Genomic DNA, 24833 nt, shown 5'->3' on the forward strand with positions numbered 1-24833 from the left:
TCTTGGAAACAAGAGGGTAAAGCCCCCACTACTACTACTCCACTCCAGGACTATCATCACCACCACCGACCAATCCCCCACATCCCAATGGTTCCATGTATTTTGAACTTTAGACTTTTTCATTCTTTCTCTCTCGATTCTTTGAATGAAGGAGGAGAACTACGAAAGGAATTTGATTCTTTGAATGCAAAAATTACCAAAGGAATGAATAATAGCAAAGCTAAAAGTCCAAAGTCCAACTATTCCAACCGGCCCCCAAAAAAACAGTCCAAACCACTCATCCTCGTCCCTCCCTCCATCCATGTTCCTGTTCCGTAATATATGTTGTACGGCGTCAGACAGGAAGTCTGACACTTCTCTCTCTCTCTCTCTCTTCCTTCTGCCCTGGATCCTTCTCCTCACACCAGCTCAATCATTATCCCAATTTCACCCTTCCCTTCCTCTGGTCAGACTTCAAGATTTAGTAGTAGTAACACAACAAAATTGAAAATTAAAGCATATCCATAAAAAAAGTAACCCTTCAAGCAAAAATTTGGTTTCTTCGAGACTATACGGGTGAGTTTGTTTTTGTTATGTATCTAATGGAACTCGATCTATTATATGGGTGCTTAATTAGATTAACTTAGTATGAAATAGATTAAAGAATTTGATTTAATGCGTTTCATTAGCTCTGAATCTTTTAGCGTATCAATCAAATAGTTAACATTTGATATCAGAATTAGACATCACATCACGAATTTGAGTCACAAAAAAGGACTACCTCCTAGAGTAGAGTGAAAGCCATCAAGAACTTTTGGTGTATCAATGAAGTACTAATCTAACTTCATGTATTAAAAGAACGTAATAACACATTTAGAAATTGTTAAAAGGACAAGCCTTGTTTTTGTTTTCCTACACTTGTTCCTCATTAATGACCTTATGGATGATTGACAGCTGCTTATGACATGGATAAAACCTATAAAACAAAGTATATGCTCTTATGAAAATGCCTTCAAAATGCTAAATATAAATTCATCACATCTAAAGATTGTGTTTGTTATGCATTCTCATAATAGATTTTGGATCTAGAATGCATTTTTAAACCTGATTCTTCTCCACTATCTAGTTTCAAAATGCATTCTATACACAAAATCTATTCTGAAAATGCATATCAAACACAACCTAAGATTTTTATTTTTTTTTTCTTACTCTATCTGCCTCAAAATAGATAAACCAAGTTCACTTCAAATATGTTGTTTATATCATAATTTGTAGAACAAAGATTCAGTGATTCTTTGCCCCCACACTGACCTCACCGCATAACCTGATTCTTCTCCTTTTGATGGAAGAAAGGTTTGAGATGCCCAAATAGAAGATACCCAATGGAGGAAAGGCAAAATTCTGTGTTCCGAGGGCTCCACCATTATCAAAAACTCACACAATCTGGTTGAAAATTTCTACAATTCTGAACTAGCAAACATTTAATGATTTCAAAATCAATTATTTCAAGATATTTGTTTTACCTAATCAACTAAATAACAAGACTAAAAAAAATTCAAGTTACAAATGAGAGCAATTGAAACTTAGAATGACCAACAAATAGAGTAAGAGGAAGGAGAAATTGTTGAACATTCTAACTCAGGTAATAGGAAGGAGAAATTGTTGAAGATTCTAACTCAGAGAATAACACTTCTTTTTCTTTTTTTTTTATAAGAAACTAAGAATAAGGATCAAGAAAAATGCATGTGCGGGTAGTGTTCAACATCTGTGTCACTCACTTCCATTTAGAATTCATAAAATGACATTTTTTTAAGCAAAAAGTACAGGTGTTGCGCAAGGCCCATACGTGCAGTGGAGGTGGGCTCAAGATAGGGGTGGGGAACATGCAAAAGGACAAGTTTGACAATCGGTAAAAGGGTAATCGATCATGGGCATGCAATTCAGGTTTGAATCTTTTGAAAAGAATGACCACAACTTCAAAGGAATATTTCCTTCTCACATAGGGTTCTTTATTATTTTCTCTTTCTTACTTTGATCATGTCGACCTTATATGGATGATACCATTCCCCGTACCACCATTAGTATAGTGTGAAAATACTCCCTACACTAGTGTCATAGGGAAACTCTCTACCTTTTTTCATCTTTCTTGTCAGTTTTTGTTAGATTTGTTACACTAAGATTCGACGTGCCACACTCAATTTACTCTCTTACAATAAAGTGGTGGTCCTTTTCGTCCAGTAAGAGACAAAAAATGATTATAAAAAATTATATACAATATATTTTGTCATTATCCTTTAATATATATGATGGTGACAAATCAGTGTAACTATGTATGATTAAATAGAGATTATATTTTCTCTATTAATCCTTTATCATAGAAGCATTCATCTTGAGATGTCAAACTCTCAACCCAATAACAGGGTTTTCGAGGTTGTTCCAATAAGAACAACAAATAAATCATATATATGTTACACGTTACCAACCAACAAACAAACAAACAAGCAAACAAAGAATGTCATATGCAACTGATATAAATCCACGTCAATAGATATGGTAGAGTGCAACCTTGTTTGGAAAATACATTTATTCAGCAAAAAACATTATCATTTTTTTCACTTCACCAATGGAGCCTCTTTGACTTAATTATCTTTCTATTATGTTCTTTTCAAGTGAAATATAATTAATATAAGAATGTGATTTATATATGAAGCATAAATCACTTTACCAGTCATATTCTCTCTTTTGAAATTGAAAGGGATATTTCATGTTGTCTTCAAGTTGAGTTTGTCAAGTTTCTTTTCCCTTTTTTTTTCCTTTTTCAAGAAATGTTTGTCAAGTTGACTTTAGCATTGCATCAATATTTTGATACAAAACAAGGTTTTACTAGTGAAGTCCAATTCCTTTTATATAGTTTACTATATTATAGTTGAATAAGCATTTGAAAACCAAGAGCCATGCTTGGCATATATTAGATAACATCTTTTTTTTTTGGGGGGGGGGGGGGGTGAGGAAACAAATAGAAGAGTTTTAAGTTTTCACCCATAAAAAGTGTATTTCTTTGGAGAAAGTTTCTTCACCTACAATGAAGGAAACACCCACAAATTTACTATCATTATTTTTCCCTCCTAGTTGTTGGAGGTCCGGAATGTCCTTCAATATACCTTAACACTCATTGAAACGCAATGATGACCATCAGTGAAGAAATTCCTCTATTGCTATTAGCAGTAATTCTTCTTTGTTGAGTTGTAAGGCTGACAAATTAAAATCTTTTAAAACCAAACCAGAATTGGGTTTTCTTGTTTTTTTTTTTAATTTCTCTTTTATTACAATTTTTTACTTTTTTTTCTTCTTTTTTTTTGGGGTGGGGGGAGGTGGTGGGAGGGAAGGGGCGAATCTTGTATCTAGATTTAACTTATTTAATGAAGGAGCTTGTGGTTTAGGAAGGTGGTTGACCAACTCAACCTAAAGTACTTCAGATTGAAATATATAAATAAATAGATCAGGTGTTTTAGTTGTTGAGCTTGGTCAACCCCACCCCAAATTTGACCAAAACCATCCATTGTATCTTCAATTTTCTTAATTAGCTTGCTGCCTAGTGCTTGTCCAAGTAGTCTTTTTTTCTTTTTTTAATCTAAGAGTGGAAATGATCTCTTGGGTTGACCTGACCTTAAATTGAGAACTGAAATTCCCAAGTCAGAACCTGCATTAGTCAAACATCCCCTTGGTTTGTATTATTCTTCTACATTTTTGTTAGTTAGTTAAAGCTCTTTTGTTTTGAAGTGCAAAACTCATAAGGGTGTCATGGGTTGACTTAACTTAATGGGAGCCCATCAAAATCACCCCTTTTAAAGGTTCAACTCCCCTTCCTTTGGTTAATGGGTTTTGACATATGAAAGTCTAATATTATTCTATTACTAATTAAATATATATATATATATATATATACCCCAAGAAATCATGCCTCTTTTAAGTAAGTTAATAAATAGAGACCACTATGAAAAAATAGTTTAAGTTCATGCACCAATGCAGGCATATATATATATATTTTCCTTCCTCCATTATAATTAAGCTGTCATGTTTCTTCTGTTGGATCTACCAACAAACAAGAGAGACTTTATAAGGGTTCCTTCATGATAAGGTAATTAGTCTTAATGTGTATGTACTTTCATTTAATTGACATAATTATTGACTTGATCAAGTGGCAGCAGCTCATCAACTAGACCTTTATCTTCATTTTATTAAAAAGACTTTTAATGGAATAAGCCTCCAAATGTCAAAATCAATTGCTGCTTCCTAGCAAGTTCCCTCTCTAAGAGAAAATATATACTTCTTGTTAACAACTGTCATTATCTTCAAATCAGAAGTTAATTACATGGTCATCCTCTCCTGTCTATAATTAACATATGACTTTGACAACCTATTGATCACAAGTTGGATTTTCTTTCCTCTTTTGTCCATAAATCCCACTCTCTCATAGACTTCTTTGGTTAGTTAATATTCTAAAAAGACTTCAGAACTCGATTATACTTGCTCAATGACTAGAGTGTTGGTACACATATATGGACATACACGGGATGCATACTAATACAATGAGGGATATTTAATTGCATTATATTATAAAATTTGACTTGTGGCTAATACAAATCATGTTTTCTATATCCAACTGTGGACACATCATTTGTCCACGTGGTAGAATATATGTCTTTTGATGTCTAAGAAAACCGTACCGTTGTGACAATAATAATTTGTCTTACTTGAATGGTATTTATGATAATGAGAAAAATATTCTAAGACGCTGGAATGAAGATTCCTTCTCACACACTCTCACATAATGCGTCATGGATCCTACACTGACACTAATTTACCCAGGAGGGATGTGGGTTCCATATTTAACTAATCTATCTCCACTCTCTCGTTGGTGCGATTTCTCATTTTCCACTCTGACATTGTGGGAAACCTTTACCCGTATGATGTATCCATTAATGATGTTGATTTTGAAATCGATTTACTAACTTCCAGCATTCTAAATTCTTTAAACCTTACTAGCAATTTAGCTGCTTCAACCTCAAGTTTAATTCATCAAATTTGGTGGCGTATGCTTTATTGGACATTTCTGTTGTATTATCAAATAATTATAAAATTTTCTCAACTTTGGTCCTTCTATTTTGTAATATTTGGTTTGGGAAGGTGAGCTTTCAATTTTGGTCATCCTATAATCCTATTGTCAAATTTTGTGGCGCTGCAACATTTTTTTCTCTTTCAAATGTCAACTTTGTCATTATTTTCCAATGTTGCATTATGCCTTGGAGCAAAACTCTAAGCTCAAACTTACTCTAAATATCTAGATGTGAACTACTTGTGGGCATTTTTAGGTCTTACTTAAGTTGTCACATTGTGGATGATATATGTACCAAACAATGAAGCGTTCTAACAGCAGAGGTCTATGTGCATGATTCGTTTAATCATTTTGACTACTCAATCTATCTCTACCATATGGCCCACAATGTGTTTTCTCTTGTTTTTTCAATGGTTTCAATACTATATCTAATAAAAAACAAAGTAACATTTTTAAGTATTAAAACAAACTATGAACATATAGGATAAGACTTAAAATAAATCCATGGTCAGATGATAATGTCAACAATGTGTTATGGACCCCATCAAATAATGCTATGGGGGTGCAACATTTTTGGCATATCTAAGTGTATCCAAACACAGCCAATTATGTTTATTTTTGAAAATGATCTTCTAACTTCCACCATTCAAATGCTTTAAAGTTTAAATCTTACTAGCAATTAGCTTCAACCTTAAGTCTAGTTCATCAGATTTTATGGCTTAGGGGGGTGAATGTTCACGTACGTGAATGACTCACAGTCGTTCAGATGGAATATTTCCACAGATTGGATTCCATTTGAACGACTATGAACCATTCACGTACGTTCACGTACATGAACATTCCCTACCCACTAGATATGTATTAGACATTTCCCTTGTATTATTGCCAATAAAAAAGGGTCTTATTAACTTTGGTCATTCTATTTTGTAATATCTTGCTCTATTTTGTCAAATTTTGTAGTTCAACTTCTTTGTGTTTTTTCTTTCAAATGTCAGCTTTGCCATCATTTTCCAAAGTTACGTTAAACTCTAAGCTTAAACTCACTCTTTAAGTTAGATACATGTTAGTATTTTGGGACAACATATGTACCAAGCAATGAAGCATTATAATTATTTGCTCCTATTTCGTTCTCAACTATAACAGGTGATGTGTATTTCCGTCCAAATCAAACCAAATAAAACTGATTAGGTCCAAAAATAGAGGTTTTGATATGGAATTTAGGTTTTTCACTCACTATTCACTTTATTGGACTAAGTTTGTGTTATGTGCCTATTGGGGCTTGATCTAGTGTATGGGAACTAGATTGATCAGTCTAGTATGGAAGGAGCTTTTGATGTATCGATCAAATACCTAACAGTTTGCTTATATTATAATGGAACTATTGGGTATACAGGGCATAAGTCTAATTTTATCACAGATGGAGTACGATCCAAAAATAGGCTCAAAAGTTACTCTATTGGGCTTAATTAATCGGTCTTTCAATATTGGCTGATTAAGGGCAAATTCCCGAATTGGGTTAAGAACCAAAAACAACAGAACATGGTTTTCCCAATTGCTATCCTAGGGTTGAGCAACAATGTCTTTGGTTACATGCCTAACCAAAGCCTGGCTGTTCATAAAAGGCCAAGTGTCACTTAGGCTGGGCTATGCCATGTTTTTTAAAACCCCAGCCTAGGTCCCCTTAACTCAGCCCAGGCCCATCCCAGCCTTAGGTTGCCCAAACCAACCCTGTCAAGCTCAAACCAGCCCAGTCTAACCCTGATTGACCCTAAGTACGTATGATGTTTAATTATATGTTATATATGGGAGAAGGTACGCTGCTTGGTCGCACCCCCTATGCCCTCTCACATGGGCGCACAAAAAGACCATCCCACTGTTGATGGTCGATGCCCATGCAACTGCTACCACTGGTGCAGTGGCCATACGACCAAATAGCATTCTTTTTCTATTATATATAATATGAAAACTTGTAGCGATCAAAATTGTTGAAAAATAAGTAACCTTACTTTCTTGCCTTTTTTGGATAACCACTTCTTTTATTGAGTGTAAAATCCTATCATTTCATATTTATTTACGGGCAGAAGTTGGGCATGTCAACGCTCCAGGTATGAGGGCGGCCTTGACCAATGGGTTGGGTGGGATGGGAGGGGTAAGGTGGTACTTTCCGTGGGGGGTGTGATGTAGGCCACACCTGCATCCATTTGGCCTACCCGAACTAGCTCTTTGCTCAAATGGACTATAGTCATGCTCTTAGAAGATCAGTCCACATCCAAGCTCAAAAGACTCGAGCCCAGCCCAAGTCCAGCAGCCTATCTTGAGGCTTACATCATTTGGTATCAAAGCTTTGGAGGAGAGGATGGACAAGATTCCAGACGATTGTTTCACCTCATTTGTTGATTGGAGCACACCACCGATATTCGATGAATATCTAGAAGAAGAACCCCATGAACATGGTGACTTCAACTTACTTAAATCAACTTTTGTTTTGGAAAATAAGATATGTCACGAGGTTAGTGGTGACATTCTTCGAGACACATTTGGAGGAGACTCTATTCTCTACCTCCCACCCTCATCACTTGAAGTTGCAAGGCATATTCCCCTACCACCATCCCGATTGAATTCATCTTTGGAGAGAAGAGCAATAAATTCTTCAAATTTGTTTGTGCATGGAACGAATACTACCCACATCATGGTTATGACAACTATGATGCATATATTCATCCATTCTTGACAATGCTTTCACTAGCGTCTCATCTACACTTGCCCAAACTATTAGAGACTCAACCATGAGCACTGAAATTGTTCCATTGTAAAACTCATGGCCAAACCATCAAGGGTTGAAATGATGTATCACCATTCCCAGTAAAGAAGCTACTTTTGTTGCAGTCCTTCTCCTTTTTGCAAATCATCTTATGTTTGATGAAAATCCTAAATTTCCATTTGATAATAACAACTCAGTTACTTTAGGTGGAACAATAATTCGAGGACACCTTCTTTTGAAAAAGGGGAGAATGATGCAGGTCACGCCTACACCCAAGTGGTTGACCCTAACCGGCTCTCTACCCAAATGGACCATAACCATCCTCTTAGTGAATCAGCTAGCATTCAATTTCAAGAGACTCAAGCCCAGCCCAAGTCTAGCAGCGGATCTTGAGGCTTGATTTCAAGGTGGAAGAGAGACGGACATAGGGTGGGCACCCCAACAACATGCCAACCTTTTCCCTTCATTTATATATATATCTATAGATACAAAGGTCAGTCAGGTCGTCACGAGCTCACACTGAAACCTCTACCCAGGCTGGGCCCCAGACCTTGAAATTTTATCTTTGGCCCAGCCCATGAGATGAAACACCCAACACATACCCTATCCAGCTCATGGCAGGCTTGGGTAGGCTCAAGCTCGCCAAGCCACTATTATAGCCTTATCACAAGAATACAGGATAAGATCATCTTTCACGGAGCTTGTCTTTCCTAATTTTGCCATACATCCATCTCAACAACCACACTTAGTTTATCTATATGAGGCTTCTGAACCGCTCAACATTCCGCTCCATACATCATAGCTGGTCGTACAACTATCCTATAAAATTTTCCATTAAACTTAAAAAGAATACTTTGATCACATAACACTCCAAATGCACCTCTCTACTTCAACCATCCTTGCAACATCATCAACTGTCACATTTCTTGTTTATGGTTGAACCCAGATACCTAAAATAATCACTTTACGGAACCCCTCCCCTCAATTTTCACCGCCTCATTATCCATCCTAAAGTGTTTAAAGTTACACGCCATATACTCTATATTCGTTCTACTTATCTTAAAGAACCTTTTGATTCTAATATTGATCTCTCCATTTTCACTCTAATCAATACGAAAGACACATAAACACACTTAAGAATTATGATATTTTATCGGCTTTTACCAGATTTGGACTTTTGGTTGGTCTTTCGATCAAATCGACCGAGACTGAAACCAGGGCGGGGGGGGGGGGGGATTCCATTTACCAAACCAAAGCTGGACCAGTAAGACAAGGAATTTGGTTGGTCCAATTTCGATTTTTTCAGTCTGGTTTAGTTAGTCTTTTCGGTTTGACTGCCACATTGACACGCACAGAAATATACTCCCCACAAACTAGCTGATTTGTTTGGATGATTTCGTGCATGTTTTGGATGCAGTTAACATGTTTGTATGAGCACATGCATCTAATGCAAGTGCATATTACACCAATCAAACGAACAAAGGCGGCAATAAATATTATTCACTCCTATGTAATTGAGAACAATGAATCATGGGCAGAGATGTCCAAGTGAAACTTCAAGTATGTTTCTACCATTCAACCACTAGCACAGAAGAGTACGCCAATATGGATATATATATGCATCCCTATCAACCTGGAATATTATTTTGATGGTGCTGATGCGTGTTGAGCCAATCTATCTTTCCCTCATCAGGATGTCTTTGCCTTTGGTGCGGGTGGAAGCAACTGCAATAACAGTTGGAAAAAGTCAGCAAAATATGAAGAAGAAACACAATCGACAAATGGCTGTATTTGAAGCTTTAATGTTTCGATATAAAAATTGTTCAAAAACCCAGAGGATCAAAGAGGTACAGAATCACAGAGCACCTGATAACAAGAGATGAGTGAGCTGACAAATCCAAAGCCTCCAGTAACACGAGGAGTGACTTTCTTGGGTGCCAGTTGAAGCAGCCCAACTGCAACCACTATATCGATAGCTGCTTTTATCAGAGCTAATGACCTGTCATTTGATTGCTTGAGCTTGCTACGGTATTGTTCATTCTGCATTCACCAGCCAAAGGTGTTGTATTATTCAGAATGAGGCAGCAGAAGGAATAACATGAACAAATGTGGACCAGCTTCACATACTTCATACTTATCAGTGCTCTTAAGATCCTTCTCCAACTTTTTCATTGATGCAGACAGCCTTCCAAGTTCCCCAACCTTGAGAAGGGGCAAAAAAGAAAAACATGAAGTTGTTTGTGACAGTACGGTAATGACAAACAACAAAAGAAAAGGCACAGACCTCAACCAAGGTGGTGCAAACTGAGGAACCCATCCAACAGAAAAGAGAGATCCTGCCAAGCAGCTCTGCACGCTCCTTGTTCTAAAAATAGTAAAAAAGCACAGTGTTTTTAGTTTCCAGTGTTTACTTGAGGAAATCTTTCTAAAACTGAAAAGCTAAATAAGAAGACACAATCATTACCTTGTAGATGCCTGATCTCCCAAGCCAGACAATTTGATCCAAAAACAAGAAAGTTGATAGTAATGCATTCTTGGACTAACACAAGCATCATGTTAAATGTCAGAAAATGGGGAAAAAATGAAGATCTAATCAGCACAATCAATAAGAAGAGAGCACGTACCTTTCCAAGTAAAACAATTGGAAGAGGAGTTCCCTGAGGAGTTGGACTGATTAAAGCATGCAAATCATTGACAAACTGCAAGTCCAATAGAAATCGGATTAAAAAGATGTCCAAGAATAATAAGAGTGCAGACATACATGCTGAATATTTTTCCACCCTGAAAAGCAAAAGCAGCACAGTGAAATACCATAACACCCATTAAAGCATGAATCGTTATCCTCTCCTGTTACAGCACGGTGCTATATTGCATCGTGCGGCGATACAGAGGCCATGTGGCACAGCGGGCCCCACATGGTGCACATGGCCTCTGCAGCCGCCGTACAATGCAGTACAGCACCGTGCAGTTACAGCATAAGATAAAAATTCTTCAAGCATCTGATGGCCAAGCCCGTGAAACATCAGAAAGAAATTAAATTTAGAGACAAACAAATTGAATGAAACCACCATTTGTACAGTAAGACCAATAATTTACAATCTCATACTTGTGCTAATAACAAACTACAAACCAAACCTTAAAAAGGCGGAAAACTTTACGGGCCAAGCTAGTCGACTTGTCAACATTTTGAGCTGCACCAGGCTCTCCATTGCTCAAGAATTTTGAACCGTATTGTATTGCCCGGCATATTTTATCCCTGGCTTCAGCTTTGTTCAAATACAAAACCACAAGAGCAAGCTCTGCTCTGGTTGCATCTAGCGTACTCATCTTCTATCCAGAATGCACCTACCCAATAAAGGCAGCAGCTGATTTCAACATATAGTCTTTAATACAGAGATTTCAGATGCATAAACTCTGTAAAACACAATAAGGCTATACAAGTTTATTTTCTGCACTGGTTTCAACTTTAAAAAAAAAATCAAAACCAAAATCAAGATGTGCACGTCACAGATTAAACAGTAAGATAATGTAATGTGTGAACAACAGTAGATAACGCAAAAGGAAGAGGAAATCTTTTCTCCATCACACCAGTATATTAGCATTTCTTTTCGCAACTTTCTTTATCATCTCCTATCCATGCTTCCATTTCTTAGTTCATCTCCTGTTCCTGCTCACATTTATTTTCTTCCCTTAAATTTTTTGTCACAGTTTCTTCTCATGACCCATTCAATTTCCTTCTATCAGTTTCCAGACATATCCCTCAGCATTCACTTTACAATTTTCTTAGTTCCTTGTCCTTCATTCCACTCAACAAGTTATAAAAAAATAAAAAAATAAAAAGATCGAGAAACATGTGGTCAACGTCAAACCCATGGCTCTCTCTAAGGGTCAAAATATACATTATCCTCTCTACATCTCATGTTCTCTTACTGTCTGTGTAGTTTACTCTCTGCATTTCTACTTAAGTTTTCTCCAATAATGGTCATTCAAGAAACATAAAAACACCTCTAGTAACCAACATGATAACTAAAATGAAAAAAAAAAAATCAGACATGACTGTTAACCTTCATCCTTAAAGTCCAGCAAATACTCCATAAGCTTTAAGTCAAGATATTATAATTCAGTTGGATGGGCATATACTAATAAATGAAAATAATTTTCTTCTTGAAGCAATAACCATTTAGTCAAGGAAGAATGAAAACCGTGTAAATAATATGGTTCGAATTGTCTAAGATCACAGGTCCATCATGGTTCGTTACATCCATATTCCACATACAATCAAGATATCTATGTTTGTGCAGATATCAGTTTCATGGTTCAGGGTAGGCTGTCTGTATCCAATGGCATTTTGAGATTGGAATTTATATGGAAACTAGGGTACTTATACTTGTTGTGACAGGTCAGCCCACTGAATAGTCAGCAGCATATAGATGAAGTCACAAATCATCATGATGACAAGGAGCTCAGAGCATCTTTTACTAACTTAGGTTTAGAGATAATAGTGCCAATGCTGGATGGTTTGACATTTCAATCATCCAGCTACTTTTTCAATCAAACATTTATTTTAACTTGCATAATTTTTCCAGGGACGGTTCTCAGGTTGGCAAAGAGGATTTTAGGGATCTTTACTGTCAACTTGGGAAATATGATTAGAAATAATTTTTTAAAATTCTAATAGACAGGTCAACAGAGTAGACAAGGTCAGAAATTATAACCAAAGTACTCGACAAGGTCCATGGATTTAGGAAATAAAAGGTCCATTCCCTCTAAACACTCCCTCCCTTTTAGATAAAAAATTTTATTGAGCAGTAGACGAGTCCATACGAGGATTTTCACCTTCCAAAGAAACAAAAAATAAAAATGAAAAAGGGTCTAAACAAACACTGTTTTGTGATCCTTTATTTAAGGCCATAACAAGTCACAGATAGCATAAGAAAGAAATATCATTTAATACCCATGCATGGAAGCACAACATTCTGAGAACCAACCCAGACAGTAAAGTAAGGTTTTTACCAGATAACCCTTTTTTTTTTTTTTTTTTTTTTTTTTTTGAGGGGGTAAAGGCCTGCCAACTTATTGTAAGAATTTAGATTTCATGTTCTTTGCTTCTGATGTCCAATTTTTCCAATGAATGTTCATAAGATGACTGGAGACACTCTATCTACAGTATTCTTTTTTTTTTTCTTTTTTTTTTTTTTTTTCCCTTCCTCTATTTTATCTCCACTTCAAGCAAAAACTCTTCTGAAGTCGAATAGTCTATTCACATCAACAACTCAGCCTTATTCCAACTAAATGGAGTTGGTTACATGGATCCTTACCGTCAAATTAGCTCTATTCGAGGTCATATTTGGTACAAGGCCCAAGCTATGCATGTCTTTCCTCACCACTTCTCCCAAAGTCATTTCAGGTCTACCCTTGGCTCTTTTAGCTCCTTCAATCTTAAATCAAATAACTCCTCCATATTTGAACATCTAAAGGCCTCCATTGAACATGTCCATGCAACCTCAAACGACTTTCTCGTAGTTTGTCATGTATCAGAGCTACTCCCAAATCAGCTCTAATTTGATCATTCCTTGATTTATCCTTCCTAGTTTTGTCAAAATCCATCTCAACATCTTCATTTCAGCTACCGCCGAGTTTATTTATATGATGCTTCTTAACTGCTCAACATTCCGCACCATACATAATAGTCAGTCATATGACTGTCCTATAAAATTTTCCTCTATGTTTTAAAGAAATATATCGATCACACAACACTCTAGATGCACCTCTCCGGAGTTATAAGATTTGGTCATAGGATTATATCCATCAAGCTTGTATAAGAGAAGGAGGTTGTCAATATAATTAGCGATTAGCACCCAAGTAGGATTGAATGAAAGTAGTAAGTTACAATTTTGGGAACACATGGATGGATTAATGCAAGGTTTTAGTCAAGGAGAAAAGATTATTATTGGAGGGTAATCTAAATGAACATGTTGGGAGAGATCATAGGGGCTATGAAGGTGTACATGGAGGACATGGTTTTGGAGGGAGGAATGACGAGGGGACTTCAGTTTTAGATTTTGCTATGACTTATGATTTATCCATTATAAACACATACTTGGAAAAGAGAGGAGCATTTGGTTACCTTCAAAAGTGGGCATCATAGTAGCCAAATAGGTTTCTTTCTATCTAGAAGGTCTGATAAGTTGTTATATAAGGATTGTAAGGTAATACCGGGGGAGAGCCTAACCACACAACATAGATTAGTGGTCATGGATATGTCTCATTACAAAGAATCATAAGAAAAGTGAACTTATTTGCCCTAGGATAAGGTGGTAAAACTTAAAATGAGATAGATATATTGAAATTACTTACTAATAAATTGGTCAAACAAGGAAGGTGGGTCTTTGATAGAGACAATAATACGATGTGGAAAGAGATGACTGTTTGTATTAAGAAGGTTGCTAAAGATGTCCCAGGCGAATCAAAAGGAAAACGTCATTCTTCTAGGGAGAGACTTGGTGGTCGGATGATGAGGTTCAAGCAACCATTAAGGCTAAGAAGCTAGTTTTAAGACATGACAAAGGACTAAGGATGAAGATGATCTAAAAAGGTATAAATTTGCCAGAAATGAAGCTAATAAGATTGTAGGAAAAGCAAAGGCGAAGAAATGTAAACAGTTCCTAGTTGCTAGCTTTTTTTACCCTTCCATCTAGTCTCTTGAATACAAAGCTATGTTAATCCTTCATCTCTTCATAACATCTATCAATTCTAGACTCTTACCCTTTAAAGATACTATGATCCAAGATGCTCCTCTAACCCTACGCTTTTGGACTAGCTTCTTTACCCACACTCATCCACAGTGTGAGAACCTTCCCTATCTATCACTGCATTCAAGCGCCAATATGGTGCATCACCCGGAGACGCCCTAGCTAACCATTGCTTACTATTTACTAACACCCAGATCAAAGTGTAGCACGTCACTTACTGGGGACACCCTAGCACAAGGTCGAAAATATAAGGTTCTAGAATCCAAGTAAAAATGGTTTGGCTTTTTTTTTCCTTTTGAGTGCTGCTGACCTGATGCACCAACCCTCCTCTATTATCCGGGCTTGGGTCCGGCAGCAAAACATTGGCTAACAAATAGTCTATTTGTTTTTGCATAATATCCTCAAACATTTTCCCCCTTTCTATTTGTTTTGGTGTGGATGGACTAGCCCACCAACTCAAGCTTAGCACATGGGTAATTCATTTCAATAGCTCTTCATAATGAGAGGAAATTACAGAAAATCACATGAAGCAGAGTTGTAGACACCTGAACGAATGTTAAGCTTAGGAAACCCTTCAGTTACAAACAGACAGAAGCCAATTTTGTAGTTCGATGAACCGAAATGCAATAGAGAGACAGTTCAAGCCTGCTAAAAAGAAATAAGCACGATGTCCATCATTAATTTCTGATCCTGATAATAGACCCGACCCACACTCGTCCATGCGTGGTCGTGACTATGAATCAAATGGTTTAACAACAACAACAACAACTCAGCCTTATCTCAACTAAATCGGGTCGGCAACATGGATCCAAGCAAAGACAATGACATAAATTAGCAATAAAAGAAGAAGAACAGCATTGACAAGACTCAGCATAACCCACCTAATCGATGCCCTCCAAACAGCAACAAGACATAAAACTCGCCAGCTCAATCCCCACCCCCCACCCCCCACCCCCCAAATAAATCTAAAGAAGCAAAATAAGCAGAAATTGGCGATGTAAGTTTCGATATTTATATATAAAATGCTAACGATTGCATCAAACAAATAAAATCCCATAAACTGGAAATACAATAGATCAAAACCACCAACAAGGCAAAAAATATTTTGTATACTACAACAGCAAAAGTAGCACAGTGAATATCTAAAACCCAACCAACGACAAATCCCTAGAACAATCAGATGAAAATACGAATCCAACTAAAATTCAGGTCATCGCCCTATTCCAACACCTGCTATCAAATATCGCGATTGATTTGCACGGCACGGAAGTAAATCAATAGAAATGAAAGTCCGAAAGAGAGGAGAATAGAATAAAATTGAGAACGTGAAAAAAAAGGGAGCTTAAACAGATACCTGCAAGCAGAGACGACGAACGTATGTTGATATCTAATCTAATCGTAAGCTAAGCTAAAAAAATTAACCGAGTAAGAAAAAGAAGATTAGGTTTTACCAGACTTACGTTCCTATGGATTGTGGTGTGGGCAGAGAGGGAGGATGAAGAAGTCTCGGATTGGGTGCTGACCTCCAAAACCACACCTCTTATTATTAAGAAGCCGAGCTTTGCTGGTATTTCTGTTGTTGAAGAACGTGGGTGGCGTATGATAAACTGATTAGGGCTTGTAAGGTCAAGATCGTTCCGTAAATACAAACAAAAAAAAAACCCATTAAATAAAATAAAATAAAAATAAATATCTCTACATACGTATAATTTAAAATGCGTGTATTACGTATGTGGTGCTTCCACCTATACCGCTATACGCATCTACTTATCAAAACTGCAGCAATACTGCAATAGCAGCAGATTCCATCACCGTCATTCATCATTCATCTATGGGGTTTGGGTGGGAATCACACTCTACAGATGGTGTGAGATCGACTCTAGTGGTTAAATGTCATTAGAGAGGATCTTTTCTCTCATGGGTGCATTGGTATCTTGCATCTTCGTGTGTATGATTACATGGAATTATCACATTATATAGGGTGTAGAACAGATAAGAAAGTATTTCATATTAGAGAGAAAGAATGCTTTTCATGGGGTGCGGCAGTCATTTTGCATGCCATTTTGTCATTTTGTGTGACCCTATGTCTAGGTGCAAGTGTAGCACACCACATACGCCCAGGTAGCGTTCTCTTTTCTTCGTATTATTATATAGGATAAATTACATGAAACCCCTTGTAAGTTTACCCATACTCAACTCACCCATTCTTATTTAAAAATACACATCCGTCTCCCTCTATTAGAGGACTATATTACAAGTTAGTCATCACAGTTAGTTTTATGCGGTTAAGTTAAGAAGTCAGCAAGTTAAAGTTTTTTAAATCCCTAAACTAGCCTTGTCCAAGGATAAACATATTATTTTACCCTTAAGTGACGATGTAAGCAAGGAAATTTTGTTTAAATGCCCAAACTACCCTCAAATAAGGATAAACTTACTGTTTTACCCTTTATGAAAAAACCCCAAAATTAAGGGTGATGAAGGTACGTTCTCCAGCACCGGCACCAGAGCCAGTATCTTCTCCTTCTCCATCTCCGACCAACCTAGATCTTCAATTTCCGTCTAACCTGGACATGCTGCATCAATCTCCAACTGACCTGTTGCTTTAATGGACTCTCTTTCTCTCCTTTCTTTCTTTCCCTCTAAAACCCTAATTTCTCAAATGGCCTTTGACCGGTAAAATAATGGAAGCATATTAATCTCATATTTCCTATTTTTTGATGGCTTGGAAATCTTTTGCAAGTCTTGGGAAGGAACGGAGTAAGGCTCTATCTTCACTATGTTCGTTTATTCTATGGTATATATGGATTGCTCATTGTGATTTTATATTTGGTAAACGAACTTGGAGCCCAAAGGATGTCATCCGTTTTGCAACTAAGAGCTATCAGGAATTATATGGTAATGTGGTGTCTTCTGCTACTACTTTGATTGGTAGTCAGATGCCAACTAGATCTTAGTGGTCACATCCACCATGTAACCATGTCAAGGTGAATTGTGATGCTAGTTTTTGCCAAAAGGACTGTAAGGGTGAGATTGGTTTTATTTTCAGAGATTCTACTGGCACGCCACTATTTTCTGTCTCAATGCCATTTGCTTTTCCTACAGTTCTTGTGGGTGAGGCTATTGTTGTTCAGTCGACTTTGTTGGAAGGGATTTCTGAAGGTTTTGAGCATCTAGAGGTGGAATCTGATCACAAGGACTTGATCATTTATCTTGTGCAAACAAACTGCCACCCACCATTGGAAATTAAACCTATAGTGGAGGACATTATTCACTTGTCATCTTACTATATTTCATGTACTTTTTCTCATGTTCCAAGAGAGATAAACAGTGTTGCTGACTCTCTGGCAAGGAAGGCTTTGTTGGTTAGATGTACAACAGTTTGGTCAAATTTCGATCCATGGAGTTTGGGGTTATGCTCAACTCCTTCCATGTGTAATACATCTTAACTTAATAAAGTATGCATCTTTCTACCCAAAACAAAAGCATTACATCATTTGTGAACAAAAATCAAAAGAACCCCTTTATAGCAAGAAGGAAGGGGCTTTTGAAACCGTCAAGTCAAGGTTGAAGAACAACCTTTCGATGCTACTAATGCTATCACTGTTAACGGCTCTAAGGTTAGGAAGGAAGGTGTGCGAAGAGGGAGAGAAAGGATCCACCGCCACCAGGCCGGAGATTTTGCTCCGTCGTAGCAGCAGCCGAAGTTGCGTAAACCTAAGTCTAATCCTAAACCGAAACCAAAGCCGAATCCAAATCAGGCTCTAAGAAATTAGCAAGGATGGCCCTCTCGGCTCTCCACCGTCGTCGGCGAGGCCATTGAGGGTTGGATCCCTTGACGCACCGATACATTCAAGAAGCTCGATAAGGTACTCAGTGTTATTGGTGAAGCTTGATTTCAGTCTAGAAAGTGCATTTGGGATCTTCGGAGGGCCGTTTCGACCTCGAAACGACCTCGGATTGTCAAAAAATGGCATACATCATCGCCGAAGGCAAAGGCAGGGAGTTGTGTTGGGCTCATCGAAATCTTCGAAACGGTATGTTGTGGTCCGACCCTGTCCGGTTTGGCATTTTTTTGGTCTGGAGGCATTTCTGTACTTTCTCGGGTTAGGGCTTCTCTATATAATGTTCTTATCTCTGGGAGAGCAGTATGAGAGGTTTTGTAATATTTCCAAAAGATAGTGAAATTTGTTCTATTGCTCGGTCGTGGATGTAGCTTATTCCCATCTTGGGGGTGAACCACGTAAATCTCTGGTGTTGTGTGTTTGCTCTGTTTTTCGTTTTCTTCTGCAAATCGCCATTCTAGGCGATATTTTCTTAACACTCAGGACTTACTCCTTGAATTCCAAGTTCTAAATCCTTGATAGAAATTAGCATGGTCCAACTTTGTTCTTCTCAGTTTTAAAATCTTGTTTTGCTTTCATGCTTGATTGTTAGATTGGCCAAGGAACTTATAGCAATGCATATAAAGCTAGAGATCTCATTTCCGGGAAGATCGTCGCTTTGAATAAAGTTCGGTTTGATAATCTGGAACCAGGGAGAGTCAAATTCATGGCCAGAGAGATTCTCGTTCTAAGAAGGCTTGAGCATCCCAATGTCATTAAGTTGGAAGGTCTGGTTACTTCCAGGATGTCTTGCAGTCTCTATTTGGTTTTCGAGTATATGATGGTAATGGTGGTAATGGTGGGTGGCGTTGGTGGTTGTGGCAATGGTGGTTGTAGCGGTGGTGGTGATTTGGAGTATAATTTGAAATATCAAAATTGGTATCCTAAATATAATTTACAAGCTTTGGGTATCTAAAGTGCATTTTCTACAGACGTTGGGTACCTCAATTGTCATTATTTATCTTATTTTGGTTGAGGTTAAAATTGTCTTTTCAGTTTCTGAATTATTTTAAGTTAACACCGTTACTCTAGAGGGGGATGGATGTGTATTTTCAAATAAAAGAGGGTGAGTTTAGTATGGAAAAACGTACAGGGCGTGTCATGTAATTTACCCTATCATATAAGATTATGAAGTTAATTTTTTTTTATTACCAAAAGTATCCTTATCTTCTTGAATTTCATTTTGATACTAAAATATAGTGTCAGATGTGACTAATATACTAAGATTTATAAAAGAAAAAATAACATTGAAAAAGAAGTGGTATTTAAAAAGATATCCACGCTACCAAGTTTTTTTTTGTTTTCTCATTTATTTTTCTTTTGGGAGGAGATTCATGCATGGCACCCCACCTCTGCACAGATTCTTCAAAAGGGGAGAGGGGGGGTGTTTGGTCATTTCGACCCCACATTGATCTCCATCAACCATGCATGACCGTGCACATAACCATTAGCCTTTCCTTCCACAAAAGTCTTTTTTATTTATTTCCTCTCTTCTACCTAATCATCATCCTCATAAAGAAAATTGCTTCAAAGCAACTATTTAGTGATGATATTTTTTTTAATGTTTTTGTTCTACTTTTTAAGGTATTTGAATGCAAGGAAAAGTGAAATTTAATAATCAAGAAATGTTTTGAAACGAAAGTTTCCTTTTTTATATATGAAAAATTCACTTCCCTTTCCATTCCCTTCCATTTTATTTACTCGCAACTATAGATGTTAGGGTTTCAATCACCAATTGGTGCCACACTAACAAATGAAGTTATAGGGACAAAGAGCATCTTCCCTTTACATTCCCTTGCAACTAACCAGAGCCATAGAGATATTAGCTTAAGTTTTCTATCACCAATTGGTGCCAGATTAACAAGTGAAGCTATTGTAAGAGACAAAGAGCACCCACCCCCTTCTTATTGAATGATAGTCCATTGCTTCAACCACATTTTACTTCAAATAGAGTTGCAAGACCTGAAAATCTAGTATTTCCTACTCGGTTGCTTTCTCTTGTAATATTGTAAACATGAATGAACATTAGGTTAAAATTCTGAAACACAACACAAAGTTTATAAGACTCCTCAAAATTGGAATGAACCTTCATATTATGATCAATGAAGAGGTAAAGAGGGGTTGAAGCCCAGATTGCCTACCCGAAGGTAAGATAATATAATAAAAGAAATTCCATAGAAAACCCTTGCATGTTCTTTCCTGTTTCACTCGAACAGATCCAGTTAACATCCACTCTTCCCTCTTCAACTAAGATGGTATTTTCATGTTTCAACATTTCTAATCTCAGTAAATAACACAATGAAACCAGAAGCAGATAAGCACAGCAAGATCTCATCACAAACTCTCCCTTTTAGAGATTCATCTTGAGATGGTATTAGGTAATTTAGCATTTCTTCATCAGTGTTGTAACACAATGGAACCAGAAGCTATTAGAATAGCAACTCTTCCTTTAATATCCTACGTATATGTTTCTTGTTCTGCAACAGTGCAATTAATGGAACTAAGAAATATGTTCTCTAAAGTTGCTATTGAATTGACAAAGTGAAGAAAATCTCACCTATAATTATGTATTTGCAAAAAACATTTACCAGTTATTCCAAGCGAGGATCCAAAACATAAGCATTCCAGTTCATATCTACTATCCACATTGTTTCATACAGACAATGAAACAATGAAGTTACACATAAACAATTGTAGGAGATCAAGATACTTCATTACACAGAGGACACTTAATGCTAGCCCCACTATTTCCTGCTGAACAAACTTTTCAATTTTCCTCTTTCAAGCCGCTCAAGCAGCTTCTTGGATCCTGGTATGTCCATCTCAGACAGCTTCTTGAGATACCCAATAGCCCCATATGAGATCATCAATTTCTTGCATTTTTTGCTCGAGGAGAGAGATCCGAGACAGGAAACAGCATACTTCTTAGCTGTGTTCTGAGGAATTGGGTCAAGCAACCGGACCAGATTTGGAACACTCTTCTCATCCCTTTTGACTTCTCTGCAGTTCTGCAAAAGAGTCATTAAGCTTGAGATTGCTTGGGCAGCAACCTCTCTTGCACTGTTTCTTTTAGCCTCAAGCAGAATGATAAGCAAAGGAATACACCCAGCTTCACCAACCAATCTCTTCATTTGTGTTGAGCCGCAAACCTTACAAATGGCAGATGCAGCTGCTTGCTGTGCACCAATGGATCCACCTTTAAGCACATGAACCAATCGAGGAAGAAGACCAAGCGAAAGAAGGACTTCCATGGAAACTGAACCCACCAGATTCCGCAATGCACCCACTGCAGATTCTTGGGGCAATGGACCATCAAGGTAAACCAACAAACTCCGAACTCCACCTTCTGAGATAACAGACCTTCTAAGAATGTCATTGCTAGCAGTGAGATTCTGCAAGCACTCGGCAGCATACTCTTTAGCACCCAACAATATCCCACAATCAAGGAGATTGATCATGACCTTGACAATACCCTCTTCAGCTAGAATTTGTCTCACCTCTGGCACAGCCGACAAATTCTTCAGGGTACCAGCAGCAGCAGACTGTGAAACCGACTCCCCTGTGCGACAGATCTCAATTAAAGGACAAACTCCACCATGCCCAACAATGGACCGAGCTGTTTCTGCAGACATTGACAACCTCTGGAGCGAAATTATGGCCTTCTCTTTTCCCACTGCGCTTCCAGATTCAACCAACCTGATCATAGGAGGAAGCACACCTTCAGAAACAAGCATATTTTCACAACTCCCTGACTCTGCAAGTGAGCAGATGACTGTGACTGTTTTCTCCCGAATTCTAGGCGAAGTTGCCGTGAGCAATAGGACTAAAGCTGAGATATTTCTCCGGCCCAGCACAGCCAACAGAGTCTTCTCATCTTCCTTCATGACTTCAACAAGACTGTCCAGTGCCTTGTGCTTTGCCTCAAGGTGCCCAATTTGAAGCCGGGCCAGCAATTCTCGTATATTTGAATTCGTGGAAGCCTCTGGTTCTGCGGATGAACGGGCCACAGCCAAAGGCAAGGTGGCCTCCCCAAGCACTCCAGTCTTGATCAGCAGATCACAATCCCGTAAATTTAAATCCAACTTGCCAGACAATGCATCAAGATCACTCTGCATCCGAAGCTTTCCCCCATATTTCTCTTCCACGCACAACTCTGCCAATTCAATTGCTTCACCCAGTGTCTTGCACACAGCCTGTAATTGCTCTTTGCAGAGAGCATTCTTTGAGAAGCAAGGATGACTTGACAAGTCTGATAAACGAGAAGGAATCTGCTCAAGTTTGGAAATCATCATCTTCCATCGACCTGGGAACCCTTTAGTTTCCCTTGCTTTCTGAAGCGCTATAGGCACAAGTTCTTGGGCACGCGATAACCACTCTTCAGCTGGACGGGTGTCTACCAAAACCTCTCCCCCTCCCTCTTCCACCATGATCTCTATCTGGGTAGCAACCTATAGATTACAGTACCTGAAAGAACCCAGAATTCAGAGAAACCAAAGCTTGAAGATGAAGATCCAGACAATAAAAAAAAGGGTACTAATTTGTTATAGAAAACAAAAAGTAGTGGATTAGTTTTATATTGCATTAATAAGGAAGAGCAGTTGCAAGCAGCAGGAATAATAAATTAAAAAGATTTGGAAAAGGAGAGAACGTCCATGATCTGGAGCTTCGAGAATCTAGCAAATCACAGATTTCCCGTTTCCTGAAAACAAGATCCGACCAACAAAATCATAGTACCTGTTGAAGACCCACGAGTCCTTCCAAAGTTTTAAAGCGTGGGGTGCAATGAAAGGAATGAGAACAAGAGGAATGGAACGAATCAAGTTACCGTAAAGGTTGGCCACTGCACTGAGAAAAGTAAAAAATTCGGAGTCTGAAGGTAACTGAATTACCAAAGTACCCACTTCAAAAAAACAAAACCATAGCTCATTATCATGGTTAAAGCCTTACAGAACCAGAAACTGAAGGATAATATGGTCATTATATGGCCTCTATACCATCTCTACCATTACATGAGGAACCCATAAGGCCGAATCTGCTAACTTTACCACTCAAAACCTCAACTCTACAAGTCCATTTTTCTGAGAGGGATGAATCCCCTTCTCTTCAGAGTTCTCTAAGGTATCCTTCCTGGGCTGTTATCAAAATGATTTTAAGAAATGCATATCGATGGTATTTATAGAAATACATTCTTGGGAAATTATCAAATCCACTTCCAAAAGTACCTCTTAGATGTCTGAGCTGTTATCAAAATGATTTTAAGAAATGCATATCGATGGTAAACAATGACTTCAAGTTTGAAATGCAAAAAAATTAAATCAAAGACTTAGCTTTGAAGATAAGGAGTTAATCTTTTCCTATATACAACTATGAAGTATGGAGTGAATTAAAATTTTTCCCAACTTCACTTGAAGAAGAAACAAAAAAAAAAAAAAAAAGGGGCCAGAGTTTTCGGAAAGAAATTACAAAAAATACCTAAAATGGCTTTTCTTCCTCAACATCCAAAGAGAATGACCCTTCCACCGTTGTTCTGTGACTGTAAGACGAAACAATGTGAGCTGAGAATGTAGTGCCAAGTAGAAACTTTCTAAAATAAAAAGAGAGAAGGAAATAAAACACTACTATGCAAAGAAAAAGGAAAAGCTGTGAAATGCCTGAAACAGGAATAATGGGAAAAGAAAGTCTAGTAAGTAGCTTCAAAGATCAACCTTTAGGGACGCAAGAACTGTTTTTTTTCCTTTGAGAAGCAACCCAATAGCTTGATCTTCAACCCTCTTTGATCTTTATCTCTTTCGATCATAAAACAGGGGACTTGCCTTCTACTCAGTAAGCAACAGGAACACACAAGATAACTATTTTGCAACCCAAAATGCAGAAGACATCAAACGGTCGAATCCCTAGTTCGAAAAAAAGGGGGTAAGAAAAAGAAAACAACGAATAACAGAAGAATCTGAAGAAGGAGAGCCATGGAGGCAATAATCTAGTTCAGAGGAAGAAGACAGAACAAAATATGTTTTTACGAAAAAAAAACAGAACAAAATATGTTAAAATAAGAAGGAAACGATTACATTCAAAAATCATCAAACCTTCTACAAATCTCTGTCCCCAGATTTTCTCTGTAATGTGTTATTTTTAGTCTCAGCACAGACAGAGAAAAGGAAAGTCCGATAGAGGGAGAGACTTGAGATCCGGAAAATGCCTTAAATGTTGAGCATCCTCGAAAAGATCCGACGGCTGTGACGCAACGCCGTAGAAGATCCGACTGTTCCGACAACGTTAAAATTTGAAAAAGAGATTTTTGAAAAATTTTACGTTACCGAGGTGGAAGCCATATATATTATAACAGA

General features: G+C 37.6%; 2 protein-coding genes across 6 annotated transcripts; both read right to left on the minus strand.

The window, feature by feature from the left end:
* Positions 1 to 9325: 9325 nt before the first annotated feature.
* Positions 9326 to 16156, minus strand: LOC122664716 (peroxisomal membrane protein 11D). Of its 4 annotated transcripts, none has more exons than XM_043860666.1 (8): positions 16086 to 16156; positions 10992 to 11214; positions 10481 to 10555; positions 10321 to 10395; positions 10141 to 10221; positions 9984 to 10058; positions 9723 to 9896; positions 9326 to 9581 (listed from the first exon to the last, which is right to left on the minus strand). In XM_043860666.1, exons 2-8 carry the CDS (start codon positions 11181 to 11183, stop codon positions 9546 to 9548), a joined length of 708 nt encoding a protein of 235 aa, XP_043716601.1. In that variant the 5' UTR covers positions 11184 to 11214; positions 16086 to 16156; the 3' UTR covers positions 9326 to 9545. The 4 variants fall into 4 exon arrangements, with proteins under 4 accessions (XP_043716601.1, XP_043716600.1, XP_043716602.1 ...); XM_043860665.1 differs by lacking the exon at positions 16086 to 16156 and adding an exon at positions 15963 to 16060 and having other exon boundaries at positions 10992 to 11201; XM_043860667.1 differs by lacking the exon at positions 16086 to 16156 and adding an exon at positions 15839 to 15862 and having other exon boundaries at positions 10992 to 11201.
* Positions 16157 to 21031: 4875 nt separating this feature from the next.
* LOC122664039 (protein CELLULOSE SYNTHASE INTERACTIVE 1-like) lies at positions 21032 to 24435 on the minus strand. Of its 2 annotated transcripts, none has more exons than XM_043859718.1 (3): positions 24195 to 24435; positions 23962 to 24022; positions 21032 to 22953 (listed from the first exon to the last, which is right to left on the minus strand). In XM_043859718.1, exon 3 carries the CDS (start codon positions 22914 to 22916, stop codon positions 21234 to 21236), a length of 1683 nt encoding a protein of 560 aa, XP_043715653.1. In that variant the 5' UTR covers positions 22917 to 22953; positions 23962 to 24022; positions 24195 to 24435; the 3' UTR covers positions 21032 to 21233. The 2 variants fall into 2 exon arrangements, with proteins under 2 accessions (XP_043715653.1, XP_043715652.1); XM_043859717.1 differs by having other exon boundaries at positions 24141 to 24435.
* Between the last annotated feature and the right edge of the window lie 398 nt (positions 24436 to 24833).

The sequence above is a fragment of the Telopea speciosissima genome, chromosome 6, assembly GCF_018873765.1.
Source record: "Telopea speciosissima isolate NSW1024214 ecotype Mountain lineage chromosome 6, Tspe_v1, whole genome shotgun sequence".
Classification (NCBI taxonomy): Eukaryota; Viridiplantae; Streptophyta; class Magnoliopsida; order Proteales; family Proteaceae; genus Telopea; species Telopea speciosissima.

Coding starts and splice junctions, on each gene's coding strand:
- LOC122664039 (XM_043859718.1), bottom strand. CDS start 22,916: ATGGTGGAAGAGGGAGGGGGAGAGGTTTTGGTAGACACCCGTCCAGCT.
- LOC122664716 (XM_043860666.1), bottom strand. CDS start 11,183: ATGAGTACGCTAGATGCAACCAGAGCAGAGCTTGCTCTTGTGGTTTTG. Junction 10,059..10,140: donor TTTGCACCACCTTGGTTGAG/GTCTGTGCCTTT, acceptor CCCCTTCTCAAG/GTTGGGGAACTTGGAAGGCT. Junction 9,897..9,983: donor AGAGCACTGATAAGTATGAA/GTATGTGAAGCT, acceptor TGGTGAATGCAG/AATGAACAATACCGTAGCAA.